The sequence below is a fragment of the Castanea sativa genome, chromosome 7 (assembly GCF_040712315.1).
Source record: "Castanea sativa cultivar Marrone di Chiusa Pesio chromosome 7, ASM4071231v1".
Classification (NCBI taxonomy): Eukaryota; Viridiplantae; Streptophyta; class Magnoliopsida; order Fagales; family Fagaceae; genus Castanea; species Castanea sativa.
Window position 1 is genome coordinate 14,259,563 of NC_134019.1, and position 20,996 is coordinate 14,280,558.

Genomic DNA, 20,996 nt, shown 5'->3' on the forward strand with positions numbered 1-20,996 from the left:
AATTCTTTTAGCTTTAAGAATATGAGTCGAAAATTAACCTGAAAAGAACTTTAAAAAATAAAATTTTAATTAGAAAATTTTACTTAGTTATAATATGGATGTTATTCATACTCAAGAAAAAACAAAATTTCCACTATAATTTAAACAGTCAACCCATCATCATTCCTACTATTAAAATTTTCTTATATTTTAATTTATTTTAATTAAGAATAACCCCTCAAACAAAAGCAAAAATTAAACTAACAAAAACAAAAATTAAACACAAGTACACAACATAAATTAAACAATTTAACAACAATCAACACCCAATGCCACATGATATCTAACTAATCAAAAATAGGTAATAAAAAAAAAAAAAAAAATTTACCTTAGAAACTTTATCTTCACTCCGCCCCTGTTAATCTTCCCTTCAAAACTCATCAGTCATCACAAACAACTTCCTCATGCCCATGCCTTCAACCATATATTTCTCTAAAAATCTATAAAAAATTAAAGAGCGTGTGAATATTTAAATGTAGATAGTTGAGAAAAAAAAACACTAAAAAGAGATGAAGTGGAAACTGAAAACTCACCCTCTGCTACGCTCCCTGCTCCGAATGATTTATTTTAAGAAAGCAAGAAGAAAGAAAATATGGTCAGTTATTTTTTTGGGATCGTGAGGACTGAGTTTGAGAAGAGGGCTGAGCTGAGCTGAGAGTTTTGTTTTATTTAGGGGCTACTGGAACCAATGGAGTGGGCGGTGGCGTTTAGGTTTGGCGTGTACACAGATAAGAAAAGAGTAAAAAGAGAAACAAAATAAAGGGTTAGGAAGTTTCTGATTTTGAGTTGGAGAATGGGTAATAAAGTGATGTTTTGTTGGGTAGTGTTTGGGTATTTAAATATAAGTGGGTTGTGGGCCATGTTTGTTTTATTAGAGGATAAAAATGCCTTGAAACTTGGAGATGGTGCCTAGAGTGAATTGAAGCATAAAAGTATTGATAAGAAATGGGAAGGGGGGGGGGGGGTTGGATTTACTTGATTGGGGGGCCCAATTAAAAATTCATTATAAGCTAGTGGACTTTTTTTTTTCTTTTTGGCAGGGGCCACGGCCCCCCCAAGGGGCAACATGGCTTCGCCCCTGAGCTTGGCTACACCTCCATAAAGAATGACTTTGACTATATATGGATCAATCCAGTTTGGCCAAAACTTCTCTCTAAGATCAAAAACTATAGCTTGCAACTATTTGAGAACCAAATCCCTAACCTTAAGATCTCACAACCGCACCCTCTTATTGAACGATCTTGCCATAAGTCGTTCATATTCTTGAAAGTGATAGAGTGCTCTATGTCATTTCTTATTAGTAATTAATAGCTACTCATCATGACAACCTCTCATCCATTTTCATTTTGGGATATGGGACTCCAAGAGCACTCTTGAATAATTTACCTCTATCTTAACCAGTGTAGTTAAAGGCGCTCCAGGCACTTGCCTATGCACTCAGGCAAGGCGAGGGGCCAGAAAAGTGCCTCAAAGGCATTGAGGCAAGGCCCCTTTTGTGAGGCGCTCGCCTTTAGAGCCTAGGCACTCACCCGGACATAATTTGTTAGGCAAGAGGTGAGCACCTCAGTAAATTTGGTCATTTTAAAGCCACTAATGGCATATTTGTAAATTTAAAGGGGTGCAATATTGGTTTTAAACATGTTATCCTTAGTGGGGATAAATTGTCATGCATTAGTTCAAATAAATTAATAAAAAAATAAGCATAAAACAAAATATTCAAACAGAAATTTCGAGAACCACTCTTCTTTAGCAACTTTCAGAGCAAAGTATTTGTCTTTTTTTTTCTTCTTCTTCTTCTAGGGTTTGGAAGAGAGGGTCCACTAAGAGTGGGCCAATGGTTGCCGGCAATCAACCAACAACAAGTGATTTTTTCCTATTCTTTTATTTTATTTTATTTTTTACACTTTCTCACTGCCTCAGTGCCTCTCGCAACTCTTTCCTCTCAATTTCTTCTCTGCTTTTTTTTTCCTTTACTCTTCTCTCTTGGACTCTCTGTCTCCAGTAAGTCTCTCCTTTCTACTTTTTCTCTATTTTTTTTTTTTTTTTCTATTTACCCTTCTCTCTTGGACTCTAACTATCTCTAGCAACTCTCTCCTCTCTGTTTTTTTCTCTGCTTTTTTTTCCCTTACCCTTCTCTCTTGGACTCTGACTATCTCCAGCAACTCTTCCTTCTCTATTTTTTTTTTCCTTTACCCTTCTCTCTCAGACTCTGACTATCTCACAGCAACTCTCCCTTATCTTTCTCTATTTTCTTTTCCTGTATTTTTCCCTTTTCTCAAACCCATTACTTCACTCAACTTCTAGAGCTTAAACCATAGTAAATGATACATAGCTAGCTTAATATAGAATCCTATTAAATGTATTGTATTGGGTTTTATTTTTTTATATGTAGAATGGCTTCAGATAATGGGAAGAGAAAAGATTCGGGATGGAAATATAATTATTTAATTAATGTTGAAGACAAAAATTCAATGACTTGCCTCTTTTGTAATAAGTCACAAAGGGAGGGATACATTGAGTTAAGCAGTATCATGTGGGGAATTGTAAAAACACTACAAAGTGTTTAAAATGTCCTGATTGTATTAGAGAAGAGCTTGCACATTATATGGCAGAAAAGAAGACTAAGAAGGAGAACTATGACAAGTTGCTTGATTTTGATGATATAGATAATATGATTAAAATTGAGGATGTAGATGATGATGAGGTAGAGGAAGTAGAAGTTATCCAAAAGGGAAAAATCATACTCTAATTAGACGTGGTAGAATTGGTGGTTCGGGTCGTGTCAATAGGGTTTGCGGGTCAATCGGGTCGCGGGTCAAAACGAGTCATTTTTTAACGGGTCAATCGGGTCGCGGGTCAGGTCGAGTCGGATTGGGTTAGATTGACCTTTATTTTTCAAACAAGTTTTTTTTTTTTTTTTTTTTTCATTTACAAAAACAAATCAATGAAAACTGTTTGGAGAGAATTAATAAAATCAATTAAGGAAATGAATTACACTTAATGCCATTTGTTAATATTCTTTCAATTCTAACAGTTTTGAGCATGACAAAAATTATTTATAGTCATAAATTCATGATGGAAAAAGTCTTCAATGTTAATAGTTCACTGTCAAAATGCATATAATTACAAGTTTACAATTTCAAAAAGATATAGATTTAAAAAAAAACAAAACAAGTAAGCCAGTAAACCATCTTAATCAAATTTACTAATGATGCAAAAGTCAATAAAGCCAACTAATTTGAATATCGGCTGTACAACTCATTGTCTTGCACCAGTATATAGAAAAGCCACCCAGTAGTAGTTAGCAGGATCAGCTTAATCAGGTTTAAAGACCACCAAAACAGAATGGGTGTTAGAAGGGGAATCCTGCTAGTAAGCCAGAGTTTGCTTTTACGTTCAGACTCCTTTATCAGAGAAGTATTTGCATACTTAGGTCACAAGACACCACTCCACATAAGGGCAATACTTCTATACATACTAGTGCCACCAGAGAGAGTGCCCATGAATCAAGAAAGAAATAAACATATGTAACCATTATATATGAATCATGGCCAATCCTTATCAATAAGCCTAGCACCAGTACAAAAAGTTTATATTCTTGCTCTGTAAAAATTTAAATACATAATTAGCATGGAAAATCAAGATATTTAAAATAAATGTTTGAGTTTTTTGAAGAAAGTTAAGTAATTTACACACATGATAGCAAACTTATAAACTTGTAAAAAGTATATTTTAAGTTTACATCACTAATAATATCATTCCCACAAAAGAAAAAAGAAAAAAGAAAAAGATGTTATGGACCATATCAAGTTATTGGCTTTCTTAAGTGCACATGTTCCTGTTGCATTTAAGAAAATATTTTCTTCTCAATACCCCATTTGACATATGACAAAAATTCAAGATACTGTTTTTCAATTCCCAATTCTCATCCACATAATGTGCCGTAAGACAAATATATTCCTCACTTGTAACAGAGGTCCATAAATCTGAAGTCAAACATATTCTACCAGGAAATGATTTCAACTTATTTTTAACGTCATCCTTCTCTTTCTTGTAAAGTTTTAGAACATCAGCTTTTAAAGTATTTCTAGAAATATGTTTAACATTTGAATTTAGATAGATTAAAACTTTTCTAATGCCCTCATACTCAACAAAGCTAAATGGTAAATTATGTTTAATAATAGCCTCCGCTAACATCTCACGAAACTCTTCTTGAGTTATCTTATTTTGTGACACCCTACCCTCTTCTTCACCATCTTGTTTTACTTCATTTCGTTTTAAGCATTTGAGAAGATGGCGATGCAAGTTTGATGTTCCATTATGACTATCCACCAAAAAAAATTTCCCACACCATTGACAAATAGCCTTACTTAACCTTTCTTCATCAATAGGCAATTTCACAAATTCAGTCCAAACTGAAGAAGTTTGTTATTTTTCCTGATCTTTTTTTCCCTGAAACTCTTTTTGGTTTCTTAACCTTTGATTTTGAATTAACTCTTAAAGACGATGAAGGATTAGTAGAAGTATCCATAATTACAACATCATCATCACTTTCTAAATTTACAGCCAGAGAAGCCACTGTACTCTAATTATCAAAGCAATATATATAATTAAAATTCTAGTCTATTTAAAACATCTAAAGAAACTGTGAACATAAGACATTCATCTAAATGACAATGAGTCAATGACATTTTCAATTTTTTCAACAATCAAACACACAAACAATTAAATATAATGTTAGCAGAGCAGTATACTATATTACTATTGCTAAATCATAATATTAAAAAAATCAATCCAAAAACTAAAAACAATTAGGGATTTAAGAGAATAATGAAAAGGATTTAACTTACCTTCACCCTAGTTGATGATTTGTGGTTGTTCTCCTCTTAAATGGGTCAACAGGTGGCGAGATCTAGGCTGTGTGGCCTGTGGGTGGCGAGAGACAAAGAAGTGAGAAAGCAGAGTAGTGGAGTGTGGAGCATATATGTCGAGAAAGAGGAAGATTGGTCTGAAGATTTAAGGACTGAAAGAACTAAGAAGAGAAGATAAAAGAAAAGAGTAGAGGCATAGTCGCATAGAGAGAAAAGAGTAAAGGCAGAGAAAAGCTTAAAGGGTAGAGGCGCAAGCTTTGTGTGAAATTGAAAAAGTGGGAAATGTGTGAAAGTGTGAAAATAAGGGCAGAGGCGCAAGAGTAGAGGAACCGAGGAAGCTTTGGCCTTTGTGGTTTGTCATATTTCATGTTTGTGCCTTTGGACTACAGCTAGTCAGCTAGTTAAATTGAATGAGATTTTTTTTTTTAATAATTGTCTTGTCTTGTCTTGTCTCATACTCTCATGTCTGTGAAGCTCTTATTGGTTGTGAAGCTCAAATAGTCAAATTGAATGTGAAGCTCTTAGTGATTGTCTTGTCTTGTCATGTCAGTTGTCTCATGTGAAGTGTGAATATCTATAATCTATTGACTATTGACTATGGTACTTTGTGCTTTATGCACCCAGTATCATGACGTAGTCTAAATATTTTTTTAGCAAAATTTTTTAACGAGTCGGGTTCAGTTGACCCGCAAAAAAATCGGGTCAGGTCACGAGCAAACCCATTTTTGCTTTGGTTCAAAAAATTCGGGTTCGGGTCAGGTATTTTTCAGGTCGGGATGGGTCGGGTCAGGTCGATTCCCAAATTCTGACCCGTTTTACCATGTCTAACTCTAATAGGAAAGGGGTTAGCAGTAGCACCCGAATGAAAACTGCGAAATTAATGTCAAAGTCTAAAAAATTGAAAGGTCCCATGGATTCTTTTGTGACATTAAAGCCAAAAAAAGTGGTTGAGCTTAGAAAACATGGGAAGATGAAGCAAACTAACATCTGTGATAAATTTGACAAAGAGAAAAGGGCACAAGCTTGTCAGTATATTGGCCGGCTATTTTATATAGCTGGTATACCATTCAATGTTGCTTGCTTATATGAATTTAAATGGATAGTTGAAGCTATTGGGCAGTATAGTCCAAATATGAAGCCTCCTAGTTACCATGAATTAAGAGTTTCAATTCTCAAAAAGGAGGTGGCTTACACAAATGAGTTATTGAGTGCTCACAAGGAATCTTGGATGAAACATGGCGGTTCTATTATGTCTGATGAGTGGACTAGTAGAACCAATAGGACCTTGATGAACTTTTTGGTGAATTGCCCATCTGGAACCATGTTTGTGAAGTCAATTGATGCATCATCTTTTATGAAAACTGGGGAAAAGACTTTCGAATTACTTGATTCATTTGTAGATCAGATTGGGAAGGCTAATGTAGTCCAAGTAGTATTAGATAATGGATTTAATTATGTGTTGGTTGGGAAGTTGTTGGAAGTAAAATGGCCAAATTGTATTGGATTCCATGTGCTGCACATTGCATTGACCTTATATTGAAGGACATTGGAAAAATTCTTAGAATTGCAAAAACTTTGGAAAGAGCCATTCAATTAACTGGATATATTTACAACCATGAGGGTGTGTTAAATATGATGAGAGAATACACAAACCAAAGAGAGCTAGTTAGGGTTAGGAAAACTAGGTTTTGCACTTCATATCCTACAATATAATCCATTTATAAGCAAAAGTATAACCTAAGGGTCATGTTTACTTCTGAGGAGTGCGTTCGTAGTAGATGGGCAAAGGAAGCAAATTCTAGACGAGTAGTAGAAGCAATTTTGATGCCTTCTTTTTGGAATACTATAGTTTACATTCTTAAAGTTATGGGCCCTCTTGTTCGGGTTCTTCACCTTGTTGATAATGAAAGAAAACCAGCTATGGGTTACATATATGAGGCAATGGATAGGGCCAAAGAAGCTATTATAAAAGCTTTTAATGAGAATGAAGAAAGGTATTCAAATATTTTTAAAATTATTGATGAGAGATGGGAATGTCAATTACATCCACCTTTGCATGCAACCAGCCATTTCTTGAATCTAGAGTATTTCTATTTTGATCCTAAGATAGAGTAAAATGAAGAATTGTATGCTTGTAAAGAAAGACTAGTTCCAAGAACTAAAATTCAAGACAAGATCATGCTTGAGCTATCCATGTATAAGAAAGCTGAAGGACTCTTAGGCATTCCATTGGTGGAAAGATCAAGAAAGACAAGGCTCGGGGTAAGAAAGCATTTTATATCTAACTTAAAATGACTAGAACAGTGGCACTTTTTACAAATAAAAAAATCTAACTTCAATTTATATCATATATCATTACTCATACTTTTTTTTTAAGATAGCTGAATGGTGGAGTCTATATGGGAGCTTAGCTCCGTTTTTGCAACAGTTAACTATAAAAATCTTGAGCTTGACTTGTAGTGAATGTGGTTGTGAGCATAATTGGAGTGTGTTTGAGCAGGCGAGTTTTTTAAGTATGATAAATAGATTTTATCCTTTGATGAGCTACTATTTCATAGAAAATTTTAATGGTTTAATTATTCACTAATAGTTTAATACTTAGTTTTCATAAATGCTTGTAGATTTAAACAACAAGAAGGAATAGACATGCACAAAAATGACTAAATGATTTAGTCTTTGTGAAGTATAATCAAAAGACGAAGGCACGATATGATAAGCATGATGTTATTGATCCCATCTCCTTAAATGATATAGATGAAAGTAATGAATGGTTGTTGGGGGAAATGTGTGCTGAATCATCTATGAATGTTGAAGATGAGTTGGTTTTTGATGATGACGATGATGGTTTGACATGGGGTGTAGTGGCAAGAGTTGTTGGTGTTGGAGAACCAAGGAAGAATACTAGATTTCAAACAAAATCAAGGGCAAGCTCAAAGGCCTCAACATCACAACCAAATATTGAAAAGGAATATGTTGATTATAATGAGACCGAGGAAGAGAACGTTGATGGTTATAAATTTGGTACAAATGGCTTTGAAAGTAATGGAAACTTGAGTGAAGAGTTTGATGATGACCTTTAGATTAAAACTAACAACCACGTTCAAGCTATTAGCCTATTAGAATGTTCAATCTTCAAATGCTTTTGTTTTGTCATGGATAGTCATGAAGTTCAATGTTTTGTTTAGGAGTTTTCTTCTTTCTAATATGAAGTTATGAACAATATTTTGGTTTAATATTCAGATTTAGTTGATATTTGGATGGAGACTAATTTTTTAATGGTGATTTATGGTTAATATTCAGACTTAGTTGATATTTGATTATTATTCACACTTAGTTGATATTTGGATGGAGACTAATTTTTTAGTTGAGATTCAAACCCTAAAACTAGTTTTATAAACCAGCTCTTATCCATTAGGAACAAAGTCAAATTTGTTTATATAATATTCTTATACATTAAATATATTAGATTGGAACCTTATATATAAAATAACTACATTTAGAATTTGGTGCCTTGCTACACTCGGGCTAATGCCTTTTTGGCTCCTTGTCGCCTCGGGCAATACAAGGTCTTGGCGCCTTAAGGGCGCCTTTTGCCTTTGACTGCCTTGATATTAACAGGTAGAATTGCCTTTGTACGATAGGTTAAAGAATAAGGTGTTCCCATGTAGAAGATTTGATCAATGTCCTATAACCCCACAAAGTAAACAGTAGTTTCTTAGCTTATTTTCTTTGGCCTTTAATCATTTTCTCCAAGATGACTTTGAAGTTGTTATTTGCCGCTTCCATTGCTCCATTGGTTTGAGGTTTGTAAGGAAAAAAACTTATGATGATTTTAAATGTCTGAAGTAACCTTTTGAACATCAAGTGCATGGCATTATTAGTAACTGTATTGTGCAAAATCCTAAACCAACAAATGATATTACTTCAATAAATCAAGCCACATGCTTAGCTTTCAATGTCAAATAAAGACACCGCCTCTACCCATTTGGTAAAGTAGTTTATAATCGGGAAAAATGCTTAAACACCTATTAAACTCCCCTTAAACTTTCAACTACCGGCCAAAAGACCCCCTCAACTTTTTTATTGGCCAATTTACTCCTTAAACTATGCAAAACTGCCAAATCAATGCTTCAGTTAGTCTCACGTTAAAACACTAATGGAATAAGCACGTGAGACTCACGTGACTTCTAAAAACAAGCTTTAATCACCCAAAATCACAAAACCCAGCTGAAAGAAGAGAGAAGAGTAACAGGTCCGGCGGTGAAAGAGCTCAGGCGGTCAGAATCTGCTGGTCGACAAGGACAGGGGGATTCTCAAGATCGCGGATCTTGGACTCGGATGCGCCTTCACCGTTCCTCTGAAGAGCTACACGCACGAGATCGTTACTCTCTGGTACAGGGCTCCTGAGGTTCTCCTCGGATCCGCTCATTACTCCACCACCGTTGATATCTAGTCCGTCGGTTGCATCTTTGCTGAGATGGCAAGGCGCTAGGCTCTCTTTCCTGGTGACTTCGAGTTCCAACAATTGCTTCATATTTTCAGGTTCATTTCATTTTATTTCATTTGCTTTTGTTTTATTAATAGTATAAATTATAAAAAAGGAATATTAGATGATTTGAATTTCAGGTTGCATGGCACTCCCACAAAGAATCAATGGGGTGGAGTTACTACTCTGCGGGATTGGCACGCGTATCCACAGTGGGAACCACAGAACTCGGCACGTGCCTTTCCTTCTTTGGGACCTAATGGTGTTGACCTCCTTTCGATAACGCATCTCTTCCTCTTTTCACCAAATATCAAAAAATAGTGACCGCCTGAGCTCTTTCACTGCCGGACTTGTTACTCTTCCCTCTTCTTTCAACTGGGTTTTGTGATCTTCGGTGATTAAAGTTTGTTTTTAAAAGTCACGTGAGTCTCACGTGCTTATTCCGTTAGTGTTTTAAAGTGAGACTAATTGAAGCATTGATTTGACAGTTTTGAATAGTTTAAGGAGTAAATTGGCCAATAAAAAAGTTGAGGGGGTCTTTTGGCCAGTAGTTGAAAGTTTAGGGGGTGTTTGATCATTTTTCCCTTTATAATCACTAAGATATAATAATGTTCATTAGAAGCCTTAGGGAAATCCTCCTTATGATGTCAATACCCCAAACCGAGCAAGGACATGGAGACGTCATATTGTACAACTCCTCAACAGGGAGATGATTGAGATTCGCATGAACTTGACACTTATCTCATCTACTTGCATAAATTTCTTAATATGTGTTTGTTGTTAAAAAATTTCACTGAACACTCTTAAAACCACATCGTTTTGCAATTTTAAGAATAAAAATTAATTTATTCAATGGAATAAAATGTCAAATTTTAAAATTTCACAAGCTAAAATGACAATTACTCGAAGTATATGGACTGAAAAAAAAAAGAAAAAAAAATGATTAACCCAACCAGTGATTCGTGGAACTGGGTTTTAGCCTTTAGCCCGGCCCAAATCTATAAATGGCGAGTATCTGGGCTGGTGGGCCACTAGGGTTTAGTAATATTGGCTGACCAAAACCCTATAGAGAGAAACACACACAATCTTCTTCGAATCAGCTGCTCCCATGGCCGAAGAAGAAGCAGAGCAAAAGCACACGACGACGACGAAGGTCGTGGATGAAACAAAGAAGAAGAAGCGGAAGAGAAATAGGCCTAACAAGAATTCAGCTGCTGAGGAGGTTGAGCTGCCTCAAAACCATGAAGAAGAAGAAGAAGAAGAAGAAGAAGAAGCTAACAAAGTCGAGGAGGAGAATGAAATGAAGAAACAGAAGAAGAAGAAGAAGAAGGAGAAGAAGATGAAGATTGAAGAAGAGGAGGAAAAGCAAGAGGAAGAGGAAGAGGAAGAGAGAGAGAATGGTGAGGAATCAAAGGAGGAGGAGAAGAAGAAGAAGAAGGTGAAGAGTGGTGGTGGTGGGATTATGAGCTCTGAGTCATTTGAATCTCTGGGTCTCTCTGAACCCACCCGCAATGCTATTAAGGATATAGGATTTCAACATATGACTCAGGTTTCTTTTGCTTTCTCTCACTTTGTTTATTCCCTTATAATTTTGTTTCTTTGTTTCAATTGGAGCTTTAATTGACCATTAACAACTTGCCACTTCGGAAGTTGTAAAATTTTTTGTGAAATTTTTTGGGTGATCATGTAAATGTCTTTTAGCAATGGAAATTCTCTCACTTTGCATAGAGCTATGGAAATAATTTCATGCATATTTGTCTTATGGGTCATTATGTTATGTCTTTTGTGGTAATCAAATATGGTGTCTTTGTTTTAATTTTGTAGAAGAAGACTTATGGTTAGTACTTTTTTTTCACTTCTCTTTCTTTAATAATGCAATGTAGATTCAAGCGAGAGCAATTCCGCCACTCTTGATTGGTAAAGATGTTCTTGGAGCTGCAAGGACAGGTTCTGGGAAAACTCTTGCTTTTCTAATACCGGCTGTTGAGTTGTTACATCACATCCGTTTTGCTCCTCGTAATGGAACCGGAGTCATCATTATTTGCCCAACAAGGGAGCTTGCAATACAAACCCATGCTGTGGCAAAAGACCTTCTTAAGTACCATTCCCAAACTCTTGGTTTGGTTATTGGTGGTTCAGCTAGAAGAACGGAAGCAGAGCGTATTGTCAAGGGAGTGAATTTATTAGTTGCAACTCCTGGTCGACTGCTTGACCATCTTCAAAATACCAAGGGATTCATGTATAAAAGCTTGAAGGTATTGCACACTCCATTATTTAACATTATTAACGTTGTTGTTAATATATTTCTATGTATTATGCGCTATTAGCTGTTTAGGAGAATGTTGCTATGGGTGACTTTCTCCTCGGAACTTGTTTTGTAACTTCAAACTTTTAACAGTATTGCTGTTGTAACCCGTCAGGGTGCATCCTAGTGGTTGGACGCTTGGGATGAGTTGTAGACCTAGACATCCTGGGTTCGATCCTCTACTAGGAATTCCCTGGATTACGTGATACAAGTTTCTGACTGATGGTGGTTTACCCCTACGAATGGGTCCAAACTCCAAAGGGCCCTACTTGTTGAGTTTCCACTTCACCCTAAAAAAAAAGAACAGCATTGGTGTTTTACATTCTAATGTTGTCCTCAAATCATACAATGATATCCATTTTGGTAACTTCAAATTTTTACAGCACTTCCTTAAGAATATTTATAAAACTAGTCAAAGCATTTTGAATGTACACGGATGCTTCTACAAATCATATATCAAACAATATTATAGCAAAAATGCCACAGCTGCTTTATACAGCATTTCTTTCAAGCAGCTTTCACAAAGCTACAACATTATGAAACTAGCCCTTCTTGGATTGCATTATGTGGCTACAACCTACCAACAAAGAAGAGATGATATGGATAGATACTGTTTTAGAATTTTATATTAGATACTATTTCTCAATATTGCATATGAATGATAGTAATGGTCTGTTTTTGAGTGGATTTCGAGTTGAATTTTGACTGGTTTCTTGCTTAGGTTTGAGTTCACTCCTGTGTTTGATTACGTTTGCCTCTAATAAATTTGGGGTGTGACTTATTCATTAGATAGACTCTTTACCTTGTAATGCATATTTAATTAATTTCTTTGGAATGAGGCACATTAATTATTTGATAAATTACAAGCATCAATATAGTTGAAGTCCATTTGTTTCCTTGGGCGAAGTTTTCTTTGAGACTAGGATGGGAATGGGAAGAATTTCAGTTCACAAAAGACTAATATAATGGTAACCCCAATGATAGTACAATTGGCTAGGGACCATGCCTCATGAAGCAGAGATCACTAGGTTGTACTTCCCCTTCCATGGGGCCAAAACTTACTTAACAAAAAGATATTGTGTTCTCTTGTGCTTCTTTTTGATAATTTGATAGTTGGAGGAGGGGGATTTGAACCCTAGATGTGAGGCGATGCCACCAATTGAGTTACACGGCTCATGTTTTTTTATTTATTTGATAATTCAAGTTTTTTATTTTGATAATTCAATAGTTGGGGGGTTGGGAGATTTGAACCCTAGATGTCTCTATTGGAAACACCAGGGGATGCCAATCAGTTGGACTACAAGGCTCTTGACATTCTTTTGTCCTTCATTGAGTCATCATATTGTTTAAATCCCTAACATGTACTGACTTGATTGATTGTGAATTCCACAATGGTGACATTAATCATAGCCTATATATTGCTTGTTTACTCATCCTTATTAAAAAAAAAGGAAAAAGAAAAGAAAAAGCTGGTTTGTTCATCCTTTGTCTCTAGTGATTATATAAAATAGTCAATGCAAGATCCCTATCTTAGTAGGGTTGTATGTTGTGGCCAATTTGTTTAATTTTTAATTTTGTTTTTAAAAAAATGTACTCACATCGTTTGTGCCATTTTGATTCTATTAACCACTTAAAAAATAGTCTTGACCCAAAAAAAGGGACAAGTAAAAGATTTGCAAGGGGCCTCAATTTTAAGCTGTCATGCGAAGATATCTTGAATAATGTTATTTTTTCTGAAGTTAAAGCTAGTTATACCATGCAATTTCTCCATATGCATTCTTATTACTGTTTTCTTTTTAAAACTGAACTTGCAGTGTCTAATGATTGATGAAGCTGACAGGATACTAGAATCAAACTTTGAGGAAGAAATGAAGCAGATTATTAAGCTGCTACCAAAGGTAATCTATATGGTAAACATGTTATGAAAGTTTAATGCTGTCACCTATCAAAAAAAGTTTAATGCTGTGTCAAATTTTCACCAAATGTAACCATAGAACCAGGTTGTGTTTGGTTCTAAGGATAAAAAAAAAGAAAAAAGAAAAAAGAAAGGAGAGGGTAATGGTGTGAAACTGACTTTGGTTCCCTAGCAATTCTAAACTAATTTAGATTTTTTTTTCCTTTCCTCCATTTGGTACTTCCCAAGATCCCAAAGGAGGGAAAGTAAAGTTGTGTGTGATACATATATAAAGTTGTGTGTGAACAAACAAACAAACAAACATACATACATGCATGCATGCATGCATGCATGCATGCATACATACATACATACATTGAGCAGACATACATACATTGAGCAGACATGCATACATACATACATTGAGCAGACATGCATTTTTTAACACAATGTTATCTTTACTGACAGAATCACATTAGTAGAAATAATAAATAGAACATGTCAATTAAGGAAGTAACAGAGAGTACGATTTTAGATAGAGTAGAATGGAGAAAAAGAATACATATAGCTGACCTTAACTAATCTGTCAAGGATCCACAACTGACCCCAAAATTTTGGGACTAAGGCTTTGTATGTTGTTGTTAACTTTACTGACAAATCAAGTTGATAAAATGCCTTACTTCTTGTAGTTGCAATAACTAGTTGTTCAACCTGGGTCTTGGTTGATAACTTTGCTTCCTTGGAATGGATGTACTAATTGAAAGAACCGTCTCACTTATTGGTTTTAATGAGCTTCTACTCCCACAAGAATGATTGGAAGGTGAGGATATATAAACACGCACACACTATGTAAGCTAATTCATAGATTCCAATATTCTACCACTTGGAATTAGGATTGTGGGTCTGAGTTACGAGTAGGACATTGCTGCTAAGGACATAGTTGTTATTTATTAGTCAATTTCTACATATAGCATGCAATTTGATTTTCTGAAAAGCTTCAGCTTTGTTTGGCAATGTATTGATTAGATCTGGAAATATTCTCAGTTCCATTTACTCTCTAAGTTAGTAGTTGAAATCATTTGCTATATCATTTGTGGTAATATCCAAGGTTATTAACTGATTGGTTCATCACTACTCAATGTGCAGAATAGGCAAACAGCTTTATTTTCAGCTACCCAGACTAGGAAGGTTAGTCATTTCCAAACTGCATAGTTGTTAATCTTTTTATGTTTTACATTAAAAATATTTTATGCTATTTATCATTTTAAATTCATTATTTTTTGGTGAAAATAATTTTGTATCAACATACATTTTTTCTTCTTGTGTGTGTGTATAGATTTAATAGTTTGGTTTTGCTTTGGATTCTAATTTTTAAGTAAATTTGTAGGTTGAGGATCTGGCACGCTTATCATTTCAGACAACTCCTATCTATATTGATGTTGATGCTGGGAGAAATAAGGTAGATAAATTTAATTTATATACTACTACTTGACATGCAGTACACAGAAATAGCTTGTGATGTTGAGCGGTCTTCTATCAAATAATTGCTATTTACAGCTTTACTGCTGTCACATGTATTAACATGATGTTTATTGTGCATTTTCACACTAATGTTATTGGATGCCTTTGAGATAAGGCTGTGGCTTTAAAATATGGCCTGGTAATATCGTCTTTTTAAGAGTGAGACCCTCTTTATATGGAAATCTAACAGGTATGGACAATAATGCTGTGGACTGCATGCTTGTCCTCAGTGTGTTGGGAGAAAAAAAAAAGATATATTAAAAATTCCTTTGATTTTAGATATTTTAAAGGTCTTGAATCTCTTGATAGTTTTTACTTATTTTGAAAACTTAAAATATGCCTAAAAATATATATTAATTGATTTAGTAATTAATTATCGTATCTCCACCATGCGGTGTCCTAATTTTTCAAGAATTTCCATGTCCCCATGTCCTGTGTCAGTGTCCGTGTTCATTTAACCACTTAGTATGGATGTCCTGAATTTATGTCATGTTGCTTCTTCTGCAGCCTTACCTTTAAAATCTGACAATGTCTTGGGTGTTATAGGTCACCAATGAAGGGCTGCAGCAAGGCTATTGTGTTGTGCCCAGCGCCAAGAGATTTATTCTTTTGTATTCCTTCTTGAAAAGGAATATGTCAAAGAAAGTAATGGTCTTCTTCTCTTCATGCAACTCGGTCAAATTCCATTCCGAACTACTGAGATACATTCAGGTGGACTGCCTTGATTACCATGGAAAGCAAAAGCAGCTGAAAAGGACAACTACCTTTTTTAACTTCTGCAAGGCAGAGAAGGGGATCTTGCTATGTACTGATGTTGCTGCCCGTGGGCTTGATTTTCCAGATGTGGTATGCTTCTTCTGTTTACTAAGGCTCTGTTTGTTTCAATGTAAAATATTTTACACTGAAAATATTTTACAGAAAATATTTTCATTTTATGGTGTTTAGTTGCGTATCTGAAAATTCATTTACAAGTGTCTGTTTCAAGGTAAAATGAAAAAAAAAAAAAAAAAAATTCCACTAGAAACACAACCATCAATCAAACCACTCAAACTCAAATTAGCTAAAAAAAAAAAAAAAGAGATCTGCAAAAAGCCATAAACACAGATTTACAATCAAACCAAGAAAAAAAAAACCCCCCAAATTTGCAAGGACACCGGTAGAGATCTATAAAATTTTTGTGTGATAGGGCCTAGCAGTGGAGATTTGTACAAAACAAGCCCAAATCTGCAGGACCTAGGAAAAAAGAAAAAGAGAAAAACCTAGATTAGCATCAAACAACAAAACAGCAATACAATTGCTCCATGAAAGTCATGAGTAGCTGTACATGCAGGTAATTACTTCCATCCCTAAGAAGAGTGGGTGGCTTTGTAGGTTGTGCTGCGGGTCCCACTCTACCTATCTGGCTTGGGATAGAGTAGGGAGTGGTTGGCCTGTGAATGTGATCTCTATGCGTAAGAGATTGTAAAATGTAAAATGTTTTACCAAAATTTTAAGCTTAAAATATTTTACTTCTTTTTGCCTTAATTTTACAATTTGACCGGAAAATATTTTACAGTTGACCAGATTTTACAACAAAACAAACATGGTAAAATGTGTAAAATATTTTCCTGAAAATATATTACTTGGAAACAAACGGAGTGACCCAATTATTATGTTTTCAATAAAATTAATTTCTGTCATTATTATTTCTGATATGGTTTTGATTTTTATTATTTTTCCCTTCTCTTCGTTTGTAGGATTGGGTTGTGCAGTATGATCCCCCAGATGATCCCAAGGTAATTACTTCACCATACCCCCACCCTCCACTAACATCTTAGAATTAAGATAATCTCTGTTTTCTATTCTATTCATCTATGTTGAGAATACAGAATTCTGTTGTAATTTAGCTTGGGGTTACTGCTCTCAGGAATACGTTCATAGGGTTGGCCGAACAGCTCGTGGAGAAGGTGCAAAAGGAAATGCTCTGCTTTTTCTGATACCTGAAGAATTGCAATTTCTTCGCTATCTAAAGGTATAGCACCTAATAAGAAAAGGAAAAGCAATCCAACAAAACAAACTGAAGGCCACTGATTTAGACAATCTTTATTTTAAATTAGGTACCTCCATCTATAGTCGGAAGTGAAGAGGCTAGGGTGTTTTTTTTGGTTATTGTAGAACTTAAAGTTTAGAATAAAATGAAGAATGGGGAAGGGGACTTGGGTTTAAGGCCCATTAAGTGCACGTGTAATTTACCTATATTTAAATAAATAAAATAGGAGAAGAAGAAGAAGACTATATTGTTTTGTGGAGGAATGTCCTGTGAAGAAAAATGAGCAGGGATTAAATTAGTGGCCAATAGGTTTTCTCTTATTTCTCATAATAAATTGTTGCTGTATAGTTGCTTGTTTTGCATCTTAAGATGACATGTCTACTTTCAGGCAGAAAAAGTCACCGTTAAAGAGTATGAATTTGATCAAAAGAAGTTGGCAAATGTGCAGTCTCAACTGGTACTTTACTGCTTCCACATTTTATGGTCAATATCTCTTCTATATTAAACTGCAGGATTTAATTTGGAGTAATTGGATTATTGCAGGAGAAGTTGGTGGGCAGTAACTATTACTTGAATCAGTCAGCCAAAGATGCATACAGATCCTACATATTAGCATATAACTCTCACTCTATGAAAGACATCTTTGATGTTCACCACCTTGATCTGCAGGTAAAAGCTTTTCTCCTTGGCAAACGGGAGCTTCTATCATTTTAAATATCCTTGCAGTCATTCAGTGTCAACATATTAGTATGTATTGTTGACAACAATTTCAAGGGTGATAAGAATGTTATAGAAATATAAAAGGCTAAAATATTGTTTTTGTCCATGTAGTTTTCACGAATCTTGTTTATCTCCCCTAAACTATTTGGGGGGGGGGGGGGGGGGGGAGTTGTTAAAAGGTTTAGGAACAAAAAATGATCTCTTTGAAGTTTAGGGATGAAAAGAAAATTTCATTTGAACTTTAGAGACAAAAATAATATTTTGGCCAATACAAAATTTAATGGCCTTTTTTGAATTTACGTGTTTGGAGCAATTAGGTTCCAAATAAGTATCACCTTGCTGGTTAAATTGGTGTTTTGGGTTAGCTTTATATCCACTAAATCTGGGAAAGGATCCTTTCAGTTTAGGTTCATTTGGAGAGGGTCCCATTTTGAAAATTTGTATTTGCTTTGATCCTTGAGGGATGGCCCTAAGCACAATATGAAAAGATGTCACATTTTTATTAAATTTTTTAACACTTATTTTTATAGTATGTTCGTATAGAACAATGGATTTCTAGATGGAGTCTCCATTTGAATCCAAATGGGGGGATTCTAAGCCCTGAGTTTTGGGATTAGGTTCCTCTCCGTATTTGTGAACCTAAAGATGTTATCCAACCAAACATTTGCATGGGAAGATATTTAATCATATATAAAAAAAAGAGAGAAAAGAAAAGAAAAAGTCCAACTGAGCTTGAATGCCTCATCTAAGGGTTACAATAACATCTCATCATTTGTGAACTTTGGATGTCTATTAGGCTGTAACCTCTAGGCATTTGTGGTATGTTCCATGAGGGGATGACAAAAAAGAAATCAGCTCGACTGGTTTCTATATTTGGAGAGGCATTTGCTTCTCATCAGGCTGGAGCTCAGGGCATTTGAAGTATCATTTGGGAGAAAACAACTGAATTTTTTGGTTCAACTAGAACCAGCTATGCCCTAGCTTGCGATTAGCGTGTATTTGGTTCAAAGATGTCAAGGCCAAGAGCCTATAGCTCTATTGGCACTTCTTGCCGTTTCCAACAGAGACATCTAGGTTTAAATCCCTTCATCCCCAATTATCGATTTTTTAAAAAAATGTCACCCCACTTATTTACTTATTAAAAAAAAAAAAAGATATCAAGACTCAGACTGTGCTTATTACTAACCCTGACATTATTATTTATTAGACATCAACTTGATTTGTTTAGGCTGGAGGTGTAGCTGTGTAACCGATTTGGCATACTTGTTGACATAAGTTCAAATGATTCTGATTCTGAGTTTTTTTTTTTTAAAGACAAATTGGGGAATTTCTATTTGTTGTGCCATAATATACAACATATGATATAATGCTCATGTTTTGGGTATTTTGTGCAGGCTGTTGCTGCTTCTTTCTGTTTTTCAAACCCACCAAAGGTGAATCTGAACATAGATAGTGGTGCCTCAAAGTTCAGAAGGAAAATGCGAAAAGTTGAAGGAGGTAAACATGGTTTCAGTGAGAGCAACCCTTATGGAAGACATGGACATGGAGATGATAAACGACAGTTTACAATGCATTAGATAGGCGGGGTCAATAGGGTGCTGTGCCTCTGCAATAGAGGGTTTTATTTATTCATTTTTATAATTAATTAAAATTTATCTAATTTTTTCTTTTTTTATTAAGATAGTTTTTGTGATTCACAATGTACCGATATTGACCCTAGTGGTCTCTCGAGCAAAATTTTGTATGTGATACTTCTACAAGAGTAACAAATGTTACTTATATTCCATGGAAATGCAGGCTTAAATGCCCAAAATTTTTGAAATTAATGTCTTATTTTAACTCATAAAAAAAAAAGGTGTTATTTTAATATGGGCCTAATTGGTTTCCTTTCTATGTTAGGCTTTGTTCAGGTTGAGGTTGTGATGGTTTAGGTGTAGGTCGTTGGTGGCATGGTTGGTATTTCTCTAGACATTTTGGTTTCTTTAGGTACTGGCAATGGGTCTTTGTAATATTTACATAGGAAGAGAGAAAATAGATCAAGGTGATGAGGAGTGTTGACTCTGGTGTCGGCTGAAGATGGATTTGTGGCTATCATACGAACAATTTGGGTTTAAAATAGCTTATGTGAGAGGCATGTGATCTCTCCATTAATGAATGGACAGATTATTGATAGAACTAGAAGGGATCCATTTGGTACAAAAAATTCTATGTCATCGGCGAAACTTCTTTTCTCCAAAAAAATAAGATTAACACGTGCGACTCAAATTAATAAAAAAGAAAAATTAAAAGAAAAGAACATTTCATAGATGATCATGATATACGAACCAACAAGATGCTGTCACAAATGCACATTAGAACTTTAGGTAGCTTTTAACCATCAATTATCAATTATGAAAATTGTGCAAATAATTTTTTGTTAAGAAATAGGAAACTAAATCCAGGTCTATGGGATGTGAACATCAAAACAGAAAGAACAGCAAAAAAAAGATTGATGCGCGCGCACACACACCAGGGGTGATCATGGGTTGGTTAGGCTTTGTCAACTCGTAAACTGACCCAATCACTTTATTTTTGAAAGTATGCGTGTGTGCATCAATTATATGTATTTGTGAGGTGTGGGGGGTAAGAGTTGGAGTTAAATCTCTATGAAAGAGTTTCACACACATACACACTTAGATTAAACTAAAGTATAATTTCTATCTTTTATATATATAAAGTATGTAATCTGCAGTCAACTATGGGCATGTGGGTTGTTGACCAATTCAATAAGATTAAATTGACGGTTGGATTGATTGAATCAACGAGTCATCTCATTGATAGCAGTGTCACACGAAATGGTGGAGATTTGGTTGTAGAGATCATGTCCAAGGGGTTGTTGCAATTTAATTATAACAGATGCATTAGAAGTTATATGGATCATCGTGCGCGCGCACACAGATATATATATATATATATATTGCCATATCACTTGGGTTACACTCATGTGAAATTTCAATCAAAGAATCTGGGCTTCTAAAGTGTACTAAATACCAGAAATTCCCCTAATAATTGTATGGACAGTATTTTGAATCTTGGGTACAACCAACATAATAGATCAAGCTCCAGATACATCCACATCACATTGTGAATAA

At 35.1% G+C, this 20,996-nt stretch overlaps 2 protein-coding genes across 2 annotated transcripts; both read left to right on the forward strand.

The window, feature by feature from the left end:
* Positions 1-5,730: 5,730 nt before the first annotated feature.
* On the forward strand, positions 5,731-7,990 carry LOC142644020 (uncharacterized). The gene is made up of 5 exons (XM_075818710.1): positions 5,731-6,406; positions 6,760-6,904; positions 7,055-7,172; positions 7,288-7,410; positions 7,595-7,990. The coding sequence occupies exons 1-5, from the start codon at positions 5,731-5,733 to the stop codon at positions 7,988-7,990; spliced, it is 1,458 nt and encodes a 485-aa protein (XP_075674825.1).
* Positions 7,991-10,435: 2,445 nt separating this feature from the next.
* Positions 10,436-19,691, forward strand: LOC142643500 (ATP-dependent RNA helicase HAS1-like). The gene is made up of 11 exons (XM_075818154.1): positions 10,436-10,945; positions 11,280-11,651; positions 13,516-13,599; positions 14,742-14,783; positions 14,983-15,054; positions 15,663-15,962; positions 16,853-16,891; positions 17,023-17,127; positions 17,534-17,602; positions 17,689-17,814; positions 19,260-19,691. The coding sequence occupies exons 1-11, from the start codon at positions 10,505-10,507 to the stop codon at positions 19,440-19,442; spliced, it is 1,833 nt and encodes a 610-aa protein (XP_075674269.1). The 5' UTR covers positions 10,436-10,504; the 3' UTR covers positions 19,443-19,691.
* The last annotated feature ends 1,305 nt before the right edge of the window (positions 19,692-20,996 follow it).

Coding starts and splice junctions, on each gene's coding strand:
- LOC142644020 (XM_075818710.1), top strand. CDS start 5,731: ATGTCTAACTCTAATAGGAAAGGGGTTAGCAGTAGCACCCGAATGAAA. Junction 6,407..6,759: donor GGAAGTAAAATGGCCAAATT/GTATTGGATTCC, acceptor GGAATACTATAG/TTTACATTCTTAAAGTTATG. Junction 6,905..7,054: donor TTTAATGAGAATGAAGAAAG/GTATTCAAATAT, acceptor TTGTAAAGAAAG/ACTAGTTCCAAGAACTAAAA.
- LOC142643500 (XM_075818154.1), top strand. CDS start 10,505: ATGGCCGAAGAAGAAGCAGAGCAAAAGCACACGACGACGACGAAGGTC. Junction 16,892..17,022: donor ATCCCCCAGATGATCCCAAG/GTAATTACTTCA, acceptor TACTGCTCTCAG/GAATACGTTCATAGGGTTGG. Junction 17,815..19,259: donor TTCACCACCTTGATCTGCAG/GTAAAAGCTTTT, acceptor TATTTTGTGCAG/GCTGTTGCTGCTTCTTTCTG.